The sequence below is a fragment of the Myzus persicae genome, unplaced genomic scaffold (assembly GCF_001856785.1).
Source record: "Myzus persicae strain clone G006 unplaced genomic scaffold, MPER_G0061.0, whole genome shotgun sequence".
Classification (NCBI taxonomy): Eukaryota; Metazoa; Arthropoda; class Insecta; order Hemiptera; family Aphididae; genus Myzus; species Myzus persicae.
In genome coordinates, this window is record NW_019103915.1 from 168,337 (window position 1) to 193,240 (window position 24,904).

The following is a 24,904-nucleotide window of genomic DNA, read 5'->3' on the forward strand; positions in this document are numbered from 1 at the left end:
AAGGTAGGTTAAAAACGATTTTAAGCGGAGACGTTTTGTCAATCTATTATCATATACCTACATGTATTGCTATTTACTATTAATTATCATAGTAATTTATTTTACCATTTATAGTACTTAATACGGTAAACTATAAATAGGTAATAATATAAAATTAATCTAAATTAATTGAAACCGTCCATTGTCATTATGTACATAAAACCATTTTAGATTAGAAGGGCTTCCTTATAAGTTATACTATAATAATAATATTGAATAAACTTTAAAAAAATGTAGGAATTGTTTGGAGGAAGCCTATGGAAATTTCGGGGAGCTTATCCTATATTTGAACTTAAGTATGAAATGTAATAATGTAAGTAAAGTTATCAAATCGACATAAAAATATTTTTAAATTATAAGGAAATAACTTAAATCATTATTCTTTATTTAAATAACGATTTTTGTTCAAAATGAACTTCAAATGTCTATGACAAAAATCAAGTTGTATATTTTTAGATATTTTGGTTCCAGTATCAAATACTTACAAGAATTTTTGATTTCATAATCAAATGTTCAAGCCTTAGCTACAAAATTTGAACACTACATACATTTTTAATTAAAAAAATAATTTCCAAATTTTCGTAGTTTTTGTAACTTGTAATTTTATCAAAATCTTAAATTCAAATGCTTATAAAAAATGTGCTTAAGTATCTTTTATATTTTTAAATGGCTAAAGTAAAAACTTATTTTATTTTTATAATAATTATAAACATAAAAACTTATTTTATTTTTATAATAATTATAAACGGGTCTGAAATCTTTTTGGAAATGTTTACAAATTAGCAACTACAGAGCTAAAAATGAGAAACCTTGTATAGTTGTATTACATATTTTTAAAATTTTTATTTATCAAGCAAAAATATTTATATAGATATTCATAAAATAAAACTAAAAACAAAAAAAAAATGTGAAATATCTATAAATAGCTCAGAGTCAAAGTCAAAACATACAAAATATTTCATATTATACTATTTCCCTAGATTAAATGTTTATATAAACATTTGAAGAACATTTCAAGTATATATAGCTATTAGTATTCGCCATTCGGATTATAATAAAATAATAAAATCCTTTAATGAATAATCGTTATTTCACTTGTGAATATTCAATAAGTTATAAAAATTATGTTGAACACCAGAACACTGTAGAACAAGTAAATAGTTTCAACTTTAAACGTTAATGAAAGGTTGACACATGGCAGTGCTGTAGCTAGGGGGAGTACCCTAGCCTTAGCAATAAAATATTGTAGCCCCACCCCCAAATAAAAATCTTGACTTAGACCTTTAAAATTTACAAGGGAGTAGAATAAAAAAGGTTGGGGACAACTGGACTAGAAGTCCCTTAAGGTTTATATTACGGTACACTGTATAGGTACTTGTATGACGAATAATTTTTTTAGGTAGTTCACATTCAAATTTTTCAGATAGTGCTTTTACTTGTGGATGCAATTTTATTGTTGGTGTTGTAATGAACTTTATATTTGAAAGCCCATCCTCAAAGCTTGCATAATATGAATGGTTATTTGTCTGTATGACTCGACTGGTGTTCAGCCTAGCATTGGTAGGAAAGCTTATGCCACAAATATGCTACAAATAATGTTTATCTTTAGGGTTGCTACTATTGCATGTATCAATACAAACACACATACAATATTATATATTTTCTTAATTGCATACAGACATTAGAATAGTTTTTCTAATGTGTCAAATGTGAATTTACTTTGCAGTAATTTTCATACACCAACAAGTCATATCGTATTAGGCATAATGCCCATGACCTGCTTATACAATCCTTTATAGAATATGACCCACTATATAGAACCCACCTAAAAATATGTTTAACTTAAAAGTGTGCAACTAATAATTAATGATTTAAATAATTGTTGTGCGTATCTTCAAAAACCTATTATAGTATACATATAGTACAAATAGTACAATAGTCATATCTCTATAAAGTTTCTAAAAAGTAAATTTTACAAAAGTTTCGGGTAGACTAATGAATGTATTTAAAATCTATTTATTTAATAGTTGTTCACTTGTTCAGTAAAATATGAAGGACACTTAAAAAAATATGTAGGAAGGATAGAATATTAGATACTCTGATGCAAAACCCTCAGTTACATTTGTTTCTAATTCCTAATCAATAGTAACAATGAATAAGTATTAATTTGGAAATAAGTTTGATAAAAACAATGGCTGAAAAGAAAGGCATAAATTAAAACAAATTTTATTTTTTTTTTACAAATTAAAAAATATATAATATATTTATATAGGTAATTTTAATTTTAATACAATATATTATATAAAACACATTTTTTAACAGATAAATGATGAACAATTTATTTTAGAATAAGAACCACTAATGTTTATTTCCAATTAAAAACAAAATAACAATTCCTAGTTAATCTTACTTATTACTAAATAATTATTAAGAGGTTAAAGTTAACAAGTTTAATTTCCTCACCATAATATATCTTTGAACCAGGATAGTGGAGTGTATGTTTCTTCTAAAAAATAACATCAAATTCATAAGTTAGGATTTCGTAGTTCTAAAGACATTTCTTAAAATAAAGCAAATGATTAGCATATATTGGTATTAAAAAAGGTCTTTCAAATATGTCAAATATAATGTTAATTTAAAAAAAAATCTCGACTAAGAACATAACTAAAAAACTAAAAATACTAAAAAAAAAATACTTAAAAAAGCAAAATTAAATGTGTGTTTTATTTAACATGGCGTGAAACAATTTTACTAATGATAACTTCATATTTAAATATTAAAAAATTGATAACGCTCTGCTGTATATTAGGTGTTTATAGATGAGTCAGTATAATGGATGTGTTAAATTTGAAATGATAAAAATATAATTGATATAAAATCCAATTGTTTGAAAAATAATTCTGAGCAAAGTTGGCCTTTGATATTACTAAGTATTTTATATTAAAATAATATTGTAATTAAATTAATTTTTGCTAAAATAGTTGCATTTTAAAATGTCATTGTGTGTACATAATAAAAAAATATGATAAATGAAATTAAATACTTTAAAGATTCAAATATGCACAAATAATATTTTTGAATTTCAACAAAATAACCAAAATTGTTATTCTTTGTTGAAATATAAAATGTTGTCTAAATTTGAAGTTAAAATGTCTGTAAAAAAGTATTGAACATAATATAATTTTTGGTTACAATATGAACTATTTATGAGAATCCTTGCTTTAAATTTTCAATCTCTAAATATAAAAATTGAACATTTTATAAATGTTTAACCACAAAATAATTTTGATGAAGAAAAATGTATTGACATTTATAGAAAAAAAAATATGTTTTAGACTATATTTTTTTAATTTTGACAGTATAATATAAAGAATGGTAGTATAAATATCCGTTGAAAATTTAAAGAATCTATAACTATTAGATTTTTAGTTACTCTGAAAAAATCAAACCGCTTTTGTCAACTAGATTCATTTTGCTATCAAAAAAGATGCTGAAGAAGAAAATTAAAGCATTTATATTGCCCCAAAATGTAGCAACACACAAAAAAACAAGCATCATTGTAAAATCAATACATTCATCTCTTTGCTCAGAATCTAAAAATAAAAAGCAAATGCCTAAATAACCAGAACTATGATAATACTATAATAAGGTAGGCAATGTAAAAATAGTAAAATATAAGTATTCTTAAAAAAATTGTATCTTATATTATTTATTAGAGATTTTTTACCTGTAGTATTAATTGAATTTGCTCCTGGGGTTATAGAATTTTCTTGACGATTTTGATGAAGTTGCATTTGAGACATATGTCTCTGTTCTTGATCACTAAACAACTCAGCATCTTTTCTATATTCTAGACTATGCAATTCTTCTAGTCTAGAATTAACATTAGTAAATAAATAGTATGGTTAATAAAAAGCTAGCAAGTAGGTAACTATCTCTCTGTTCTACCCATCAACCATTTATCCATATATTTTTATAATTTAACTTACATAATTAAATATGTCTATTTTAAATAGCTATAAATGTAACATTTTATTTCTGAACTTAATACTCTAATTAAATGTGAAGGCTGCAACCTATTGACTCACAAGTGTTTGGGTCGAAAACTAACTTAAATATTTTACTTTGAAAAATTGTTCTTTAAAATATTTTTATGATGCATAATACACATATGCTACAATACAGTTTACGTGATATTCCTGAATTGAAATAGCTTAATATAATGATATATGGTTTAATATCTTATATAAAATATATAAATTGCACTAAAAAATCTAAAATATAGAAGTTAATTCATAAATTATCATTCAAATTTATTTTTGATACAGATGACTAGATTTGGCAGCAATAGATTATGAATGAAATTATTATTCTGCATACATGAAAAACAAAATTAATATTTTCAAAACTGTTAAATTTTAGTATAAAGGTTAGGCATTGAATTTTTAGCAGAGAAAGTAAATTGATTAATAAATGGAGATATATTTTATAAGCTCTATTGACTATCCTAAATTTTTAAAATATTTTAGAACCTTTAATAATTTTCTTATAAAATACTTTACTTGTCATCCATGATTTTTAAATCAAATTTTTCATCCTTTAAATTTGATGTACTCAATTGCGGCTTATTGTCAGACAAGAATTGAATTTGTCTAATAGAGTTTGATAGTTTCAATTGCAACATATCACGTTCTTCTAATAACTAAAAAATAATATTTACATATTAAAACAAATTGTGTAATTGGTACAAAAATTAATTTTGAAATTATTTACCCGGGTCAATTCTAAAGTCAATTCATCACATCGAACATCTCTCTCGTGAACAGCTGTTAATGCTCTGTCAAGTTTGTCTCGTACTAATCTTATATCATCAACATTTCGATTTAAATTATCTAATTTAGATATTTTAACAGAAAGAAATTCAATTAATCGATCACGCTCAGCAATGGACCGTTGAAGCTGTTCGCTTTCTCCATTTCTTAATAAGAATGATTGTGTTGCTTCTTCACTTGAATTTGGAGATTCATTTATTGATGATTTTTCAGGGAAAAAGGAATTACTATCTTGAACAACATGATCTTGAGATAGTTCTGTATGAAGTTCATTGGTGGATTTATTATTTTTAAGAGATATTAATTCTAATAATGTTTCAGAGCATGATTTCAAGCCTGCCATTAAATCAACTAGTTCATTACTTGAAGAAACTTCAATAATGGATGGATTGGTTAAAATAGAAGAAACTAATTTATGAATAGTTTGAACACAAGTTTGTAATCTTTTAGCTTTTGATTCTTCTAAATTATAATCATCAATACTGTTAAAAGATCTAGCATCAACTATTTTATCTAATTTTTTTGATTGAACAACTACCCAGTCAGAATCATTTTCAATTGGCGGCCATTCGGAAAACACTCTTGAATAAGCTGAATCAATTAAACGTTGGGTTTCATTCAATTTTCCTTTAAGAATTATATTTTGTTCGTTAACATGAACTGAAGTTGTATCTGTATCATTTAAAGAATTCTGATCATCTAAATTACTTTTAAGTTGATCATAATCATTTTGCAATATTTCATGTCTTTCCTTGAGTGCTGTCAATTGACGATAAGCTTCAAGTTTTTCACTCATGAGATTTTCAATTTCTGACTGACAATGGATTATATCTGCTTCATGAGTTTCATTTTCAATGGTATATTGATCATTTAATTCCTTATACTTGGAATTTGCACATTCTAAATCATTTGTCAAGTTGGAAATTTTTTTTTCCAAGTCAATGGTTTTAGAGCGGCATTCTTTGAATCGAGATTTCAAATTTTTGTAACGGACTTGTAAATTCTTTGTATCACCATTTTCTGCGGAATTGCTCATTTCTGAATTAGGCTTCAAATATACATCTTCAGATGCTTTTTTCTTACCTTTGTCGCTTTTTTCAAAGTTTTCTACAGTTTGAACATATGCATTTTGTGTGTTTAAATTTGAATATTTCTCAGTTTGCCATTCCGTAGATTGTTCGAAAGTTTTCAATGAAATCAATTTTTGATGTTCATTAAACTGATTTTTTAACAGTTTATTTTCATTTTTCATTTCCTGTACATGGAACTTAAGAGTATTTAAAGAATTCAATAACTCTCCATCATCTATCTCATCAATAATTACTAAACCCAAATCTTCTCGGATATTTTTTAAAAATTGTTTCAACGTATCGTTTTCATTTTTCAAACTTTTTACATCAATATTTTCTAAAGATAGTAGATTGTTTACAGCAAAACCATTTAAATCTGTCAATACTTCTTTATTTTCTAGAGTACCAGAAGACATATTTAATTTTAATGTGTAATTATCATTTTGTAAGTTTTCTATTAATTTGAGTAATTCATTATTTTGTTTATGATATTCATTTTTTGTTTTTATTTTAACTTTTTCTACAGCTTCAGTTACAAATTTGTCAACTTCAGAGAGTTCAATTAACTGTGTCTTGCAATGCTTTTGAGAATCATTTGAATTTACAATGTATTTTAAAATATGAATAGAACCAAAGACAATTTTTTTAATACAAATTTGCAGTTCAGTATCATCTGAAATGGTGTTACTGCAAATTGAATCAATGACTTCAATTATATCAACATCAACCTCAACACCAACATTGTCAAAAGAAAATAATGACGCTAGACCCATCAAAACACAACGAAGTATATGTACATTATGATTTTGTACATTTGATTTGATTACAATTGTATTTAATAATTCATAGCATTTTTGAAGTTCTACATCACAGCTCCGTACCACAGTACTTATTTGTTTGTTACTTTGAATAAGATATGCAAATTGCTGATTCAAAACATTTATTTCTTTATTTAAAGAAGCAACTTGCTGCTGTAAAAGCGAACAATTACTTTCAGATTCTTTTAAAGCTTTGATTTTTACTTTCAGCAGTTGTTTTTGTTTTTGGTATCGATCCGTTAATGATTTATTATCTTCCATTGCCAAATTGGTTCCATTTAATTTTTCTGAAAGCATACTATTCTCTTTTTTAACAAATTCCAACTCATTAGTTAATTGTGTAGACAGTGTGTGAAATTCTGTAATAGCATTGTTCAGTTTAAACAATTCCATATCTTTTTTACTAAGACAGTCATTAAATTCTAAACGTTCGCATTTAAATGAGTTATTTTCTTTTAAAACAAAATTTAATTGATTAGTCAATTCATTTACCGATATGATGCTATCTTTAAGTTTATTATTACAAGTTGTAATTAAAACTTGATCATCTTCATGTTGTCGAATAAAATGTTTTTTATTTTGTTCATACTCATTTGAAGATTCTTTCATAGCTTTTTCAAATGTTTCGCGCATGTTTTCTATAACTGCCATCAAGTCAGAAATTCGTTCTTGATGTGAGCCATTGTCAGCCTCTAATAGCTTTACATTTTCCATAGATTTTTCAATTTGCTCAGTTAATTTAACATTAGCATCATTCAACTCATTGTTATTTATTTTTAATTCATCAATTACTTTTTCCAAAAGAGTCATACGTTCTTTATCATTGAGGTATGCATCTTTTAACTGAATCCAACGATTTTCTGTCTGTTGAGCATCTGTTATTTGATTTTGAAGTTGTTTGTTTAATTTTTCGTTTTCAAGATTCAAACGTTGAATCTCTGATTCTTTTTCTAAAAAAAAAACAAAATAAGTAGTTTAATAATTATATTAACAGAAGTTACAGAAACTATTTTTTAGCAAGTAGTTTAATTGTATTCTTCAAAATATATATAATATTTACTGTTAAGTTCCATTAAAAAATTATCATTCTCCTGAATAGGTATTGACTTGCTCTCCAACATAGCTAAATGGTTTGATAATATATCATTTTCTTGTTGTAAGCTCAGCAATTCTTTTTCCATATCTATTACGTATTTATGTAAACAAACAATATGATTAATAAATAATTATAGCATTATGGCAAAATACAACTTACCACCAATAAGATGCTTAGAAGTTTCTTGATTGTGTTGTAGAATCAATTTTTTCTAAAAAAAAATTTTTATTAGACTTAAGTAAACTGATTGATCAACTTTTAAATTGTTTTTAATATATACAGGTTTCTTTCTTCATATTAAACGATTATTTGACACTATTCCTTATGCTACTTAATAGGTTTTATCTTCTCTTTTAATAGGACTAAGAAATGCCATACTCATACATAGTGCATATAGCTCTTGGTCACCAAAATTGTGTCTGTTATTTGGAGACTAACAGAGACTACTACTCATATAATGTATTATATATTTTTACTAGTTTTTTTATCAGAACATCTATTTTAGTAAAAAATTAAAAACTAAAGAAAATTTTGCAGAAATAACATGATTTTGTATTATCTAAAGTCAATAGCTTATTTAATTCAAATTTAATCCTATTTGAAATAAACAGAATCATGAGCACCAACAATTGTTATATCTCTGCCTGTACATGGTTAAAAGGAAACATATAAGATCACAAAGATCTGTATTAGTTTATTAAAATACATTTTAAATTCAACGTACAGTAAACAAATCAATGACAATTATAATAGTTTAGATGGCACCTGATGTACTTAATTCTTAACATGTATTGGTAAAAAATATACCTATCTTATATTAAGACTACTGAACAATACTTAATTAATTTACTCTAGTCACTAATTGTTAGCTTAAATGTATGTAATGAATAGGTAGAACAAATATCAGTGTGATATTCAAAATCAATTTAAAAATTGAAACGAAAATTATTAAGAATCAATAACTTTGATATCAAATAAGCTAAATATTTTATGTCTAGTTATTACAAAATATTATAAAAACTAATAAAAATAAAAATTGAATCATAGTCTTAAACTAAAAGTAAAATATAAATATAATTCTTTACAATGCTGACATACTTGAACATTTTTCATAAGTGAACCATAACATTTAAATTAAATAAAGCAAAATTAATTTTTACAAATACAAATAAAAAATATCGAAAATGTTTGTTTACACTTAAATCAAAGCAAAGAAATTAAAATTGGTATAAATAGGAATGAAGTATGTATTGTTTCTAGTACATTCAATAATTATTGTGATCCCACAAACTTAATTGATGCTAGGCAACTACATTAAATTAATATCCATTAGGTATTCACTAACATAATTATCTACTTACTTCGTTCTCATAGCTTATACTTAATTTTTCGATTTCCGATTTTAGACTTATTTCCTTTTTCCTCAGTTCAGTATTTTCTTTATCAATTTTAATATTTTTTTTTTTTAATTTATCACAGAGTCTGTGGACATCCTCTAAGCTAAATAAAAAGTAAATAAAATGAGGTATGTAAATAATCAACTTATTAATTCTTAAGTGAATTCTTATTTTGTACTAACTTATTTTTTAATTCTTCTGATTCTTCTGCAATATGATTAATCTTTTGAGTACATCTTAAACGTTCTTCATTGATGACTTCAATATTTCTTTTTTTTAAAGCTTCCAAGGTTTCTAAATGTGTTTTTTTGTTTTGTACTAAAGCTTTATTTAATGACTCAATTTTCTCAATTTTTAATTGTAATAACATATCTTTTTCAGTAATATTATTCTATTTTTATAAACAAAAAAAAGTAGGAGAGAAATTAATTAACATTTTATAATAATTAATATATGTATATGTATAGTACAACTTACACGATAATTTTCAAGTTTTTCATTTAATTCAACAATTTCATTTTTTAAAGATTGTAGATTTTTTTCATGAAATTGTGCTGATATAATATCTTCCTAAAAAACAAAAATTTCCTCTATTAAAATGTTCTATGATAATAAAAGGAAGAAACATATTAAAATGAAAATAGTACTCAACTAGTTATTCATTAGGTTAAAAAATCTATTGTAAATTCTAATAAATGGTTTTCTTATAAATCCATTATAATGCATATATAATAATTATAATCACTAATTTTGTAACTGAAGATGGAATTTACAAACTTGATTTCTAAATCTACATGTTATTTTTTTTTTAAATAGTAATTTAATTTTAGTCGGATCCCTATGTTGACAGTTTATATTATATTAATGTAAACTGTATAATTTGTAATTTGAATATTCTACTTAAACAGCAGAACACTTATGGAATTCGCATTTGTAATAATTGAAATAATTAACTACAGTAATTTTGTCAATAGTTGATTAATGTTTAAGATGAAATACAGATAAATACTATCTTCAATATTAACCTATTTAGTTTTCACAAGATTAAAATACAAATGTTAAATTGTTGATGTCCCTGTTGTTAGCTTAATTGAAAAATGTACAACAAAATATATTTTTTCTATTTATCATTGCATATTAACTACTTATAAATTATAATAAATAGCATACTTTTACATCTACTAAGATATTAATTGATTTTTGATTTAATATACAGGTAATTTAAGCACAATTCATTACTAATAAAGTAAATAAAAAAAAAAAAAAGGAAAATAGTAGAAAACCAAAAAAGTTTAAATTACTAGTTCTAATTACTATTTAGGGTTTTCACCAGAACACCTAACCTACAAATTATAAGATGGATCCAAATTCAAATAAATTATAAATAAAACTTATGTTAGACTACTAAAATATTTAACATGTAAGAAAACTTACATAATATGTCGCATTAGATTTTTCTTTTTCATGTTGTTGCACACCTAATAAATTACCATCATTGGCTTGATCATCGTTATTATATTTTTGCTCATCTATTTTACTATTCTCAACTAACTTTCTGTAATAAAAATTAATAAATATTATAGTTTAATATATTTAAAAATTAACATTGAGTTTACAATGTATATTGTATGTTGAATTAATTTTTGTAAAAACCTAAAAAGTATATTATTAACATTTATAATAGGTAGTTATTATAGCATTATATAGTTTATTATTGTTATTAGCTTTTAAATTAGACATCATTTAAACATAATGTAGAATAGTATGAATAAGTTCATTGGAGAAATAGCTTAAATTAGCCTTAATATTTTAAATAATATATTGTGTAAAAATTACAAACAACAATATATCAAATTCCAAAATGTTTCGAACCCATAGGATTCTGCACTGGATATGGCAGAATTTTTTTTACAGTTTTTGTTAATAACTTTTTTTACAATAGGGTATTATATACAACTATGAGCTGATTGTATGAAACATTTATTTGAGATTATAATTATCCTACATATATTTTATTGTTGTTTTAATAGATATTTTTTCACCTCAAATAATTTAAATTCATAATTAACTTAAATGTAATATTAAATGACTATCAATCATACCTGTCATTTTCTAAAAATTGTCGGAATAACAAAATTTTTTCACTTGTATCAGAAATCACACTGTTGCTTTGTATAGACTCTATACTTTCTGCTGAAGTGAGTGGTAGAGGTGTGTTACATCGACTAGAAGATGTGTATCTACCATGATATTTTTCAATGCGTTTAGCAATTTCCTAAAATAAAACAAAAATCTTAAATTAGGTACTTAAATGGTAATTAGTTATTTGAGGTACTTAAATTTATAAATTTAAGTACCTCATAATTATGAATAAAAGTATAATATTATAAAATGTTGGTAATAAACATGATTTGAATTCTTTTACTGATCCAGGCATACTATTACGTCCAAAAAGTTCATACCAATCGCTGCTCTAGACGCACAATTACACTTCAGAATTTTATAATATGATAATTTGCAGGAACCATACAACTTTAAGAAACTCTGGTTCACATTATTTTAAACTTAAATAATTAGATCATATAGACCTCAAAATTAAAAAAAAAACTTTATTTTATGAATAATGTATCAAGCATCATGATTATATATTTCATAAACCTAGCAAATTTTTTAAACTTGAAGTACTAAGTAGTATAAATATTAACTAATATACCAATGTAACAGGGAACAATTTCAAATTAAATATTTTAATATCACTTGAATTTGTTATTACACTAGCTTGATATTATTAAATTATAAAATAGTTAAATTTACTTATTGGTCTGAAATCAATAGATCAGTAACTAAAAACAATTTTCATACCTATGTTCATATGACAACTCATTCAAATGTTTTCCAAGAGATGTCAAATCATTTTGTAGTATTTGAAAATTTTATTTTATAAATAGTTATAAAATATTACACATATGTAATGTTAAAAATGTAAAAAAATAATAAAATTGTTGTATGAAATATAAATTGATGTACTAATTTAGGATTAGATAATTAGATAATAGTGTACGATTTATGTATTTGTGTATTACCTATACTATTGTTGAATGGTATTTTACATGATAATAATATTATATATATAAATTAATAGTAACATTAGTGATAATCACCAACATGAAAAAGTTCAAAATAAAGAGCTTCACTTTATATGCTACAAATACAATACTAGTCAAAACGGATTCTTTAAACACCCATAAAAGTATTAGTCACAACTCTTTTAACTATTAAATAATGAAATTGATGATTTCTTTCAAATTCTGAATTTAAAGTTACAAACCACAACAAAATAAATCAAAATGATCATTTATTTTATATTCATCCAGTTTCCCAAAACTACACATGTTAAATCACCCAAAATATCAATATTTTAATATCTCATGGCAATAATATTAATGATCATAATCTATTCAAGAGGACGCTATACCTGTATGTAATGTTTCCGTCATACAAACACGTAACATATCAAATTTAAGCTTAGCAGATCACATTTAATACCGTTAGTTTAAGACTAAAGTTAACAACTTGATGGTAAGAACGTTATCTGTGTTCCTACGTTGATTTTTTTACAATAGTTCAATTTTTAAGTGAGTTATGAGCATTTAAAATTTAAGCTATATTATATACACATAACTTGCTAAAAAATGTAATTATTGTAAATAACCAAATTATACTACCATCCCTTGAATGAACTTTTATTTAATTGTTTATTGCTTGTACATATTATGCATTTGATATATTATATTGTACATGTTATACTAGTTGTTTTTATATATTGTTAACTAATAACTATTGATTAAGCTTGCTAATGTATATTTAACTCATTGTTACTTTATTCACAACTGTCACTATTAAAATTGAACAATTTGATCAAAAATTGAATAAAATAAAATAATTAATTCTACATGTCTGTTTTTACTTATTCATATTTTAATTTCATATAAATTACATAACATAAAAATATGTAATATACCTACTGTACATGTATATATAGTTATATTTATATACAAGTATTTGGATTCTATTAAAAAGCTGATTTTATAAAAAAACCTTAACATTTAACAAACAAGGTTGGGTTTTAAGAAAGCAATTCTACTAAACTGTTGGCTTTATTAACAAGGAGTTACAATAAGAAGTACTCATATAGTAATATATTCTAATACATGTTATTGTAATCATAATTAACATACAATTTATTAAAATAATTAAATAAAACTAACTTGGGCTTTAAGTTTTATCTGATTTGTTGTTAACTCCCCGTCATTATCATCACTATTATCTGAGCCTTTCTGTTCCATATCGGCAAGGCTTCTTGATGTCTTGGTTTTCTGTTTTCTAATTTATTCCAAAATGAAATTTTCTCTATTACAGCTAAATATATTGTAGAATAAGAATTGGAAATAGGTGTAATTTTTCAAGTAAATCATAATAAAAAATACTGCATTAAAATAAAAATGCAACGCATCACTGTCTAAACTTTTAAGTAATTTTAATAGCAACAATTTGTGTTAATATTATACAACTAAAAATGAAAAACACAATGTTTTCAGAATCACAATTAATATGGATAGGTAAAAGGTATTGTAAATTATAATATTAATCAATGTTTTAGGGGCACGTCACAACACGACATAACTACGAATAAGCAAATGTGTAGGACAGTCTTCCAAACATCAAATAGTGATTGTGAAAATGATAAGCCTCAAAAACACCACGAGATCATTTTTTGAATTGTTATTGATAATAATATAATGATAATACACGGTAATCAGCCGCTCTCTACAGCGATAATGATTATGATTGGTTGTTAATGATTTACCAGTTCATATTTTCATAATATTATCGGTAAAATTGTTGCACATTACGTAACTTTTAGCTAATAAATTTCAATTATCAGAAATCAGAATCATACAAATTCGTAGTGTTCCCTGTACCTACAACCCATAGTTTATTAGTTTAGTAAAGGTTCGAGTTAATCTTAATTTTTTGGATTAAATTCATAATACAATTTTAAAACACTGAAAGTGGCAAATTCAATATTCTATTTGTAATCAAAATATGTGTTACGTAATAAATGTTTTTTGTCTCATAATCTTGTGAAATACCGTTTTTACTTTTTATTATTTGAATTGTGATTTTCGTATGAATATATTAAGTTAAATTTGTATTCAGTTGACAACATTTTACTGCATAAAATGGAAGAAATTGATGCTATAATATTTTGTACCCTAAAAGATATTGGCTGGTGAGTTTATTTTACTTAACTTTAGACAAGTAAAAATTATTGCTAATATGTAGATATATATCATACATTAATGATATAACATTTTGTACAATTTTTAGTAGGTACTTATTGGCATTTAATAGTGGTTACATGTCAAAATATTTTTCCAATAACTTTGATTGTGATTACCTGCTCCTTAAGAGGACCCTATGAGTTCTCTCCGTTTTACAAACGCATATCATAGTAAATTGTACATTCTGAATAATTCATTCAATACTGTTATGTTTAATTTTAGAGTGAATACATTCCCAATTTTGCCTCTTGTTGAATATTTTTTATTTTTATTATTTTTAATGCCAGTGAATTTTAACTTTTCATTGTTTTCTCAGTGTAACCTTCTCACATAACACTTAACTGATTGATCCATAGATAAAAAAAATTAATATTATTTTCACAAGATGTTGAAAGAATTAAGAAAAAGTTGATTACCTAGTTAATCATTATGTTGTGTTCACTAATATTTAGAATATTTACTTTGGGTAAAATTTTTACTTTTTGAGAATGGTATGAGCTATTGAAATAATGTGAATTATTAGAGGTTGCAGAGATTTCAATGTATATGGTACAATATAATATTATACTTTATTTTTTTCAGTGAATTCTCAGAAAATGAAAATGCTTTTACAAATATAGCTCAAGAAAATTTAATAAAAGCTATAATAATGTGCTTACAAAAAATTCAGCCAACAATAAACTTATCTTTTACAATTCCTCGATCTATGTCTGCTAGATACCAATATGGTATAACTGTAGCAGATGCTTGTAAGGTAAGAATACAATTTTTTTTATCAATTAAACTACCTAATACAACTATTTATACTTTCTTTTAATATTTACATTTATTTAAATCAGCTATAATAGGTAATAAATAATATAATATCATAGTCATTTTTAAAAACTTTGTATTTAGCCTTTACCTCATTTTTGTTCATTGTTAATTTTTTATTTTGCTTAAAATGCCTTCAAATTGCATATATTTCAGTACACTGTACACCCATTATTCTATTTACACACTTCCCAAAATTTAATATATATTAAAACTTGATCCACAAAGCTGCAGTATGACTTAATTTTATCAATTTTTAATTAAAATAAATTTCTAATAACTTTTATATCATTCTTTTATACAAATAATATACCTGATTGTTTATAACATCATTAGCCCAATTGTAACTTCTAACTTATATACATCATTTTATAAATATAATCAGGTAACTTATGAATTAATTAATTTTATTTTCAAGTTAAGTTATTTTTTCTTAAAACTACAGAATTCAAATATATACTATTTTGTCAAAATTAATTCTATAAATAATAATTTGTAATAATGGTTTCAATATTACATATTCACCAAGTATGTTATATTATGTATCTATTATAAAGAGAAAAGTTATAGTTGTAACCACGTCATTGAGAAAAGAAAAATATAAGGTACTGAGAATCCCATACAAATATAGAGCGCGGATTTTAACACACTAAAAAGTAACAAATGCCATATAACGGCAGTTAAAATTGTGAAAGTATGCAACAAATATCCAAAAAAAAAACTTAAAATTGTCTTATATGGTAAAAATGTATAATTTAATATTAATATTATTAAGATGAATGCTCTCTTAGTGATGCCTTCAAAATGTATTATTTTATTTTATTTTTGTCAAAATACTATTTTCTAGTTATTTTTTTAAATTTTCACTTCAATATGCAATGGATTTTGAATTTTTGTCAAGATATATGCAGAAATATGGAATTAGTAAAGATTACTGTTATAAACAAATGTGAAAAAGAAAAATCTGCCCTCTACATATTTGTATACTTATTAATCTTAATTAATTTATGGTTATTACTTATCATTATATTTTTGTTCATTCGTAGAATTTACAACTGAATTGAATATTATTTCATATTATATGTGTAAGTAATTTACTATGTTCTCATAATTGATTTGGTAAATATAATTTAGTATATTGGTAACCATAAGGAAAACAAATACATACAAATTATTTTTGTGATATTTCGTCATTGATTAAAGTATTTAAGTACATAGGTATTTACAGAAATGAATTTTAATACATACATTTATTTAAAACTGTAAGACTGTTATTAAATTACTATGTTATTTGTTAGCTCTAAAAAAAAGTATAATGTTTAATTTGTATGAAAAAAAGTAACTTTTAACTTTAAATTTAGTTTACATTTTTCTATATTAACTTAACTTAAGGAATTGAAAGAAAAAAGTAAGTGGTTCCATCTTGATAATATTTCGAAAAATATGTTGATATAACCACAGGACACTTCTTAAATGAGATAAAAAATCTAAGTATTTGAATGTATGGTTTTTAAGTATACTCAAAAATTACAAGAATCATATAATTATTAAATGGAACAATTTAAGTGAGTATGCTTGGTGAATCACCCTGTAATTGTATAATTAATGTTAGTCAATATTCAATGATAAAAGTTATATTTATTTTCAGTCATTTTAAACTACTTTTATCTAAAAGATATTTTTTCCCCTGTTTTGAAGTCTACGTTTTTGAAAAATGTTATTTAATAAGAGTTTTTATTAACTGAATGTCAAAATAATAGCAAAAACTATGATGCATACAACTTGAGTTTACTAAATGCTTAAACTTATGTGTATATATTGTTTTAGAAAGTTGGTTTCAAGTCTGACATAGGATATCAAACAATTTTATATGGAAATATTGTAGATATGAGAAGAATATTAATGTTTTTAATTGAAAAATTACCTAAAGAAATTGAAAATACCATAGAATATAGAAGTATGTGCACATTTTTAAATTTAATTCTTATGTCTCTCCCTAGACCAGCTACAGCACTTGTGGCCATGTCAGATATATATAAAAATATTTGTATATATTAAAGTAGTAATATTAACAGTTTTATTTATTTTATTTAGGTAAGCGATGTACAATATTAAAAAAACTCAAAAAAAGCCTATCAACTGTAAGAAAACCATTGAACTCTTCATTATTTTCAAACTATTCATATGTCTCTATACCTTTAGAAACTGGTATAACTGTACCAGGGCATAAAAGAAACTGTACACCTGCTGGTAAGGATAGTCATTTATAAACCATATTATGATTTAAGATATTAATTTATGAAGTTATAATCTAGTTACTCAAAGTATAAAATGTTCTTCAAAAGAAAATATTTTAAAATTGTTTCCATGAAATTATTAAATTAAGTATAATGTTACTCACAAGATGGCAATCAAAAGGATACATCTCTATATAGCAGGGATAAAATAAAAATTGTGATAATTGACAACTATTTTTTACAATTTTTGTACACGCACTTTCTAGCACATTGCATAATATAATATAAACAAACAGTAATTCTGTGCACAGTGCAAGGTCATTTTAAATTTCTAAACCAATTAAAATATATTGTTAAACAAACTTATCAACATTGTCTAACAGTAGTAGATGTGAAGGTAATTTCCTAGTCATAGTTGTGAATGTATTAACAAAATATTTGATTTTTACAACATTGCCTATGTTATTTGTTAATGTCTAAACATTGACAATATTGACTAATTTTTAGTTTAAGTTTACGTTATTACCCGAATTATATCATTAATGGTAATATATAAAAATTCAATGAGTGCATAAATCATTACTCAAATGATAAAATAACAATATTTTAGATGTTAGTATATGTATAATACTTTTAATTAGAATTCACTTTTCTGCACGTTTTGGGTAATAAATTGTTATCAATGAAAAACTAATAATTATAAAGTATGAATTAGTTTTAACTTTGATTTCTTGATTGTATAGTCTTCTTGACTTTCATATTATTTTGTCTTCTCTAATCACATTTTATGAATTTGTTCCTATTATATGACTTTTTTAAAATTTAAATACAGTAAAAGTATATGTTAAATAACTTTGAAATGTACCATTTATTTTTCATATCTTTTAGTTTTTAATAAAATTCCAAAAATCCTAAATTTAAAACTTTGTTTAATTTAAAAAATAGAATTGAATCATACAATAAAAATATGAAGTGTGGGTTTCAAGATTATCTATAAACAATAATAGTCTTCTGTCAATACTATCTAAAATTATCACTGTTGAAAAAAGCATAAGTGACCGGAGCAGAAAAATATTTAAGATCCGGATTGTACTAAAGTCAATATAAGCTGTAAACAAAATTCAAGGAATTATTAGACATTGAAAAAGAACTCTTAGAAAAACTGTGTAAAGAAACGTCATGTGGCGTATTATGTATTAAGAAAAGGCACCGGGCTTCATACACCAGCAAGCCAAAACTTCTAAGCAAGCCAACCATAATCAAATGCCAAAGTACAGCAACTTCCACTGGTTCACGACCACAAACTTTCATCCTTCTTTCATAGTGGTCGGTGGAAGAGGAGATATAAGCAGGATCTAGTTTTTGTCAGCTATCCCTAAAGCAACATCCTATTAAACGAGTTGAAAAACATACACCATGGTCGCAACATAGACCTATCTCGTGTGAAATCACGCGTAAAATCAGATCTAACATAATAACGTTTTGAAGGCGATTTTCTTCATGAAAAATGTGAAACGTATTTCAAGAAAATATATCCAGAGTATGTAAATCAAAGCATATATCAGGTTTAACATCTGAACTGCCTACTAATTACGTCATTAGCATAAATTACATTTTGTTATGAAATGTGTAACTTAAATTCCCATTATGCAATTGAAGGAAAGCAAATACTGAAAGGACAACAAATTATTTTATGTTTATTTTATGGGAACTGTTAAAAATGTAGGAAAAAATTGGTAACCTACTAAGACTATTGTAATTTATTTAAATTTTAGTCAGTAAAATGACTTATTTAAACCAAAAATCACAAACAATATTTGAGTGACATTTTTAGTTTGCCAAATTGTAATGCCAAATTGTAATCTTAATCTTATAAATAATAGTGAATTTTATTATAATATACATTTTTCACTAAGTCGTTTGATAATGTCAGTCTTAACTGAAACATTACATACTATACAAAAATTGTATTAATAATAATTAATATTCTTTACTGATTGTAAGTTAAACTTTTTAAATTTTTTTTCATTGGCTCATTGGAGTTCGGTAATTATTGATGAAAATGTATGCTTGATTCAGTGAATGAATACGGTTTACATCCATACACACAACAATAATTGTTACTTTTTTATTGAGCTGCTATTCCTGAAAAAATGTTTTGAAAATTGTATTAATGTTTTATTATATTAATAAAAATTATACTTATCAGCATAAAACTCAGTAAACCTGAGTTAGTTCAACTTAAAAAAGGGTTTAATAACAAAATGAATTTATTAAAAAGTAAAATAACATACATAACCAATATTAAATAATATAGTGTAATCCGATTCAGAACGTTCAAATCATCTTCACCAGCTTGCATTTTGTTAGTTTGTCTTACCATTTGTGCACAGTAATGCTCAAATACCTCTTAAGACTTCTATATATCTGTAAAATATTGAAAAATGTTTTTATTTTATGGTATACTTATTGTAATTAAAACAAAGACAACCGCTTACTATTGCATACTATTTAATTTTTAATTACTAAACATTTGCTTGTGAGATAGTAAAATAAAAAGTAAATAAAAATATTTCAAGTGTTAACTACGTGAAATTCATTTTGGATTTATATTTTCTTTTAGTATAGTTTTTATTTAAATATATATATACATATATATGAGTATTTCAAATGTAATGAATTAAAGTCATTAAATTAAAAGATTCTTTTCCTAGAACAATGATTTGTTATTTGGTTGATTATGTATTAACTGAAACAGAATTATTTTAATTTATTTTTTAAATTGAAAATGAAAATATTTTGATTCATTATATAATGTTGTTTCAATACATGTATGTATATTACTAGTATAGAATAAAGATATGTATAAATAATAAGATCAACATTCAATTAATTATTTTGTTTTGTTTTTAGAATGGAGAAATTTCTGCATTAATAGTTTAAAATATATTACTGAACAACCATCGGATTGGAAATATTTAATTCCTTCATTAATTACACATAACACTAAAAGATTGCTGAATATTTATGAGTTTGAACTTAGAACAACAGATGATTTATCAGAGGTATATGTAATACAACTAAGATAAAATGTCAATAAGTAAATTTAGTTCCTAGGTGTATTATACAAATTTCTCTATATTATTGTTATATGCTTATATCCATTTATATTTTAAAATGTAGCTATTATTAATTGTTCTGGATCAGCATGATTGATGTCCCAAAAACATACAACAATTCTTTTCAAATATGTATTAAATATTTTTATTAATTTAAATTAAAGTAATAAATATTAAAAGTTTATAGTTGAACATTTTATTTTGAATCTCGACCACCAAGAATTTTGGTTTTTGCTTTATTTGTGGTAAATATGAAGTTAAATATTTTTCATGGCTTTCGTTTTAATTTGTACTATCTGAAGTTATTTATACTTGTGTCATGTAAACACATTTTTAATAATGATCCATCCATCTAAAACATTCCAAATAAAATTGCATTAATACCTGGAAGCATAATAATCAAGGATGGAAATGTATCTAAGATTTATTCATATTTTTTATCTTGGTGTATCTTGTATGTTTTTTTTTTTGTGTAAATTAATAAAAATGAGAATACATTTTTTTTAGAAACTAGTTTTTTTGAAGAGATTTTAAATTTGACTCATAATGTCCATAGGTGTCTGATGGAATCACAAAATAAGTTCCAAAGATAAATAGAACATTGATAACGATGTTTGTGTAACCTGTATAAGTATAGACTAGGTATTCGGTAATTTTTTTTTAGTGTTATTAGACTTCTGATTTTAGAGTAGAAAAAGATATGAAATTGCTTTAAAAAATAATTTAAAATAAATTATGTACCTTTAATGAATGAAATTTATACCCATTATTTTAATTAAAAGTTTTAATGAATTGACTACATTTTAGAGGATATAGTTAATAAACTAGTGAAACAAAATTAATAAAAATTTGACTGAAAATTTTGGGGAAAAAAGAGTACAACAATCCATTCACAAGTATAGATTTTTAAAAAAATTATTTAAAAAGTTTTTTATTGGTACAATTACGAGCTTACATATTTTTGAAATTGCAATAAAAAAATTGAAATTTAAAAATAAAGAAAAATCAGTTTTTTTGAAATTCCATATTATCGATTCATAACCCTAAAAAAAACTATGCCTACAACATAATGTACTCCCCCTGTATACAACTTATAAGTAATAAACTATACTGAATTAAATAAATACTATTGACTTGGTTGGTTTAAATTTTTAATAAGTTTTTGAAAATTTATCTTATATTTTTCCAAAAATGTAGAATGTATATTGTACTTTATATTTAGAGTGCGAATGAATACATTGGGATTCAATTTTCTGGTTTTTGACCATCCCTGTTAGTAATGAATGTTAATTATATGTATATTGAAATATAATATACATTTTCTAACACAGATTCATATTAATTTTTTTTTTTTTTAATTTCATATAATATATATTTTAATTAATAAATCTATTTTAGTCTAGAATATGCAAAGAGGAAATTGAAAAAACCAATTCAAAACAAGCAAGTTATCTTAATCCTGAAGTTCAAGATATATCTAAAGATCATGTGGAAAAAATATCAAAAGAATCTGAATCAACATATATTGAATTGCTAGTTTCCAAAAATAATGAACTAAAAAATTTAACCTTAAAAGTAAGGAGTTTTTTTATTTATAGTTAAAAATATATTGTAAATATTTATCCTATGTGTGTGTAGCAACATTCCACCAAAATAAATCTCATGTTGAAATTAGAAAAACTACAAAAAGAAATTGCTGTTCAAGAAAAAAGTTTAAATATTATTGATAATCCTGAGGTTGTTATTAAATTGAAAAATAAAGTTGATACGGCACCAGATAAAATAAAAAGAATGGAAAATAAATGGAGTAAATATGAAATTGAACAGAAAATAATTTTGTCACAGCTAAATGAAGAACTAAATAAAAAACGAGTGAGTACAAAGTAGTTTCTATATTAAAGTTATTATTTATTGTACCAGGCACATATAATACACTAAACATTAATTACTCAGAAGTTATGAAGAACATACTTGAAATCTTGAATGTATGTTATAAACAATAATTAATCGAACTTGTTATTTTTATTACTTTTACTGATTTCCTCAAGTTATTATACATTTTAAATGTTGTTAGTTAGCATTATTTTACATAACTACCATAGTTTTGTTCATTGTTACCTATTTGTTTAACATTGTATGTTCATTATAAAACATTTAAATTTCAGTGTTTTAAGTTAAATATTATGTTTAAAAAAAATAATTGTATAAAATAAAATGTAATAAGATATATATAATTATATATTGTTCAATTTTTTAACATATTTACTATGTCTTTTGTCTTTGTGATATAATTTGTTTTATATATTATGATTGGTTTTTTACGCATTGTGCTTTTATTTAGTTATAAAAATTGTTGATCTAATTATGCCTTTAAAAAAAAAATTGTCTTAGTTACAGCCACTTCCATAAAAAAATTAGAAAAATTCACAGTACAGCTCATATCTTGAATATTTTAACATTAATATGTTGTCAAATTAAATTTAAAAATGATAATCATATCGCTTAATATTTTCCTACCAGATTTAACATGTTCTTGAGTTATTAGGCTACATTATACTTTTGTGACAAATGTGCTTTAGTTTCAAAATTATTTAACATTAATTCAGAATTACAGACTAATATTTAATTGTGAATTGTTTGCATGAAATTTAAAGAAAAGTGTAAAATCACATTATGCTTATAAATTTTGATTTTTAGGCCAAAAATATTAAACTAGAAACGGTGTATGGAAATGAAAAGTTGAAGTTACAAAATATTTTTGAAGATATACAAAAAAAAGAAGATATTATCAAAATATGTAGGAATGATTTAGACTCAAAGCCAAATTATAATTCAAGGTCTGTAAAATGTTGATATATACATTTAAATTTATATTTTATTACATTCACTATTCACTACTCAAAATATTTAATAAATGTTATTTAGATCAAGTTATACACAAAGAATATTAGAAATTATATCTAATATTGAAAAACAAAAAAAAGAAATTAATAAAAATTTGAATGATACCAGGCAAGTTCAAAAAGAAATAAATTCTTTAGATGGTAAAGTAGAACGATGTTTTATTTCAATTGATGAATTGATGTTTAAGGTATATAAATTTCATCGTATCTTACTATCTTAGCTTTTAATTTTATGATACTTATGTGTGTATGCAGGTAGCAAAAAAAGATGATACAATCCGAAAATGTTATAAACTATTAGCTGCTATTCATTCTAACAGTTCAAGCATTATAACATCTGTAAAACAGACAGGTACAATTGGGAGAGAAATTAAAGATTTAGAAGAACAGGTATATTACATTGTTTATGTTATTAAAATTATCAAATAATATACTTTATTTTGGTTTGATAATATTTATAATTTATTACATTACTTTTTTCAGATTGAAAATGAAAATCCTCATCAAGCAACAGCTAATGTACAAAAACTTAGAAAAGATTTAGAGCTTGTCAAAAATGAACAACTATTATTACTAAAAAAAATTAAAAATTAAAACAAATAAGCTTTTATTATGAATTATATTAAGTACTAAGCAATTATCAAAATAATATTTTGTACTAAAGTTAGATTCGAGAAATCATTAACAAGTTGTTCACCTAATAATGAATATTATTAGCCATTTTTATACATTAATAATATTTAAGCCATCTTTTGTAATCAAAACAATTTGTTTTATTTAAGTTAAAATATTTTACCGAATTTAAAAAAGAAATGAATTATACATACATGTTTCTGATTTATATTTAAATTTAATTGTTAAATCTTAATCCAAAATAAAAATATTTCTCTTCTCATTTACAAAATAAAAAAGGTGGGCAAGTGGATGTCGCTCTGCTGTACAGTAGGTTACAAGTGGGTCACTGTATAATGGATGGTATTAAATTTGAATTCAATGATATGATATCATTGTATAAGAAAAACGATTCTGAGCGGAGGCGGTATGTCAGTCTAGGTATATGAACATAAATATTTTTAAAAAAAATTGACTTATATAATAAATTCCAAATTAATCATATCAGAACATTCAATATCCACTAGGCATTTGGTAGTTAAATGCGTTATACATCAACAACAAACCGTATTTTGTAGATTTTTTGGTTACAGTATGAACTATTTATGAGAATCTTTGTTTTA

At 23.9% G+C, this 24,904-nt stretch overlaps 2 protein-coding genes across 2 annotated transcripts; one reads left to right on the top strand and one right to left on the bottom strand.

Moving 5' to 3' along the window:
• Window positions 1-2,323: 2,323 nt before the first annotated feature.
• LOC111036278 (girdin-like) lies at window positions 2,324-13,978 on the bottom strand. Its single transcript, XM_022318264.1, has 12 exons — window positions 13,521-13,978; window positions 11,355-11,527; window positions 10,687-10,807; window positions 9,730-9,822; window positions 9,435-9,643; window positions 9,217-9,355; window positions 8,015-8,066; window positions 7,820-7,942; window positions 4,813-7,709; window positions 4,602-4,741; window positions 3,767-3,912; window positions 2,324-2,545 (listed from the first exon to the last, which is right to left on the bottom strand). The coding sequence occupies exons 1-12, from the start codon at window positions 13,596-13,598 to the stop codon at window positions 2,499-2,501; spliced, it is 4,218 nt and encodes a 1,405-aa protein (XP_022173956.1). The 5' UTR covers window positions 13,599-13,978; the 3' UTR covers window positions 2,324-2,498.
• Window positions 13,979-14,120: 142 nt separating this feature from the next.
• Window positions 14,121-24,439, top strand: LOC111036279 (coiled-coil domain-containing protein 22). The gene is made up of 11 exons (XM_022318265.1): window positions 14,121-14,545; window positions 15,180-15,351; window positions 17,238-17,367; window positions 17,505-17,660; window positions 20,561-20,712; window positions 22,165-22,341; window positions 22,405-22,638; window positions 23,464-23,603; window positions 23,692-23,857; window positions 23,925-24,059; window positions 24,153-24,439. Exons 1-11 carry the CDS (start codon window positions 14,496-14,498, stop codon window positions 24,261-24,263), a joined length of 1,623 nt encoding a protein of 540 aa, XP_022173957.1. The 5' UTR covers window positions 14,121-14,495; the 3' UTR covers window positions 24,264-24,439.
• The last annotated feature ends 465 nt before the right edge of the window (window positions 24,440-24,904 follow it).

What these genes read in the sequence shown, in the direction of transcription:
- LOC111036278 (XM_022318264.1), bottom strand. Translation starts at nt 13,598, where the DNA reads ATGGAACAGAAAGGCTCAGATAATAGTGATGATAATGACGGGGAGTTA. An exon ending in AATCTAATGCGACATATTAT is followed by an intron (nt 9,823 to 10,686) that starts GTAAGTTTTCTT and finishes TTTGTTTTTTAG; the next exon opens with GAAGATATTATATCAGCACA. An exon ending in TTAAAAATCATGGATGACAA is followed by an intron (nt 3,913 to 4,601) that starts GTAAAGTATTTT and finishes TGTTAATTCTAG; the next exon opens with ACTAGAAGAATTGCATAGTC.
- LOC111036279 (XM_022318265.1), top strand. Translation starts at nt 14,496, where the DNA reads ATGGAAGAAATTGATGCTATAATATTTTGTACCCTAAAAGATATTGGC. An exon ending in CTGTAGCAGATGCTTGTAAG is followed by an intron (nt 15,352 to 17,237) that starts GTAAGAATACAA and finishes ATATTGTTTTAG; the next exon opens with AAAGTTGGTTTCAAGTCTGA. An exon ending in TTAAAGATTTAGAAGAACAG is followed by an intron (nt 24,060 to 24,152) that starts GTATATTACATT and finishes TACTTTTTTCAG; the next exon opens with ATTGAAAATGAAAATCCTCA.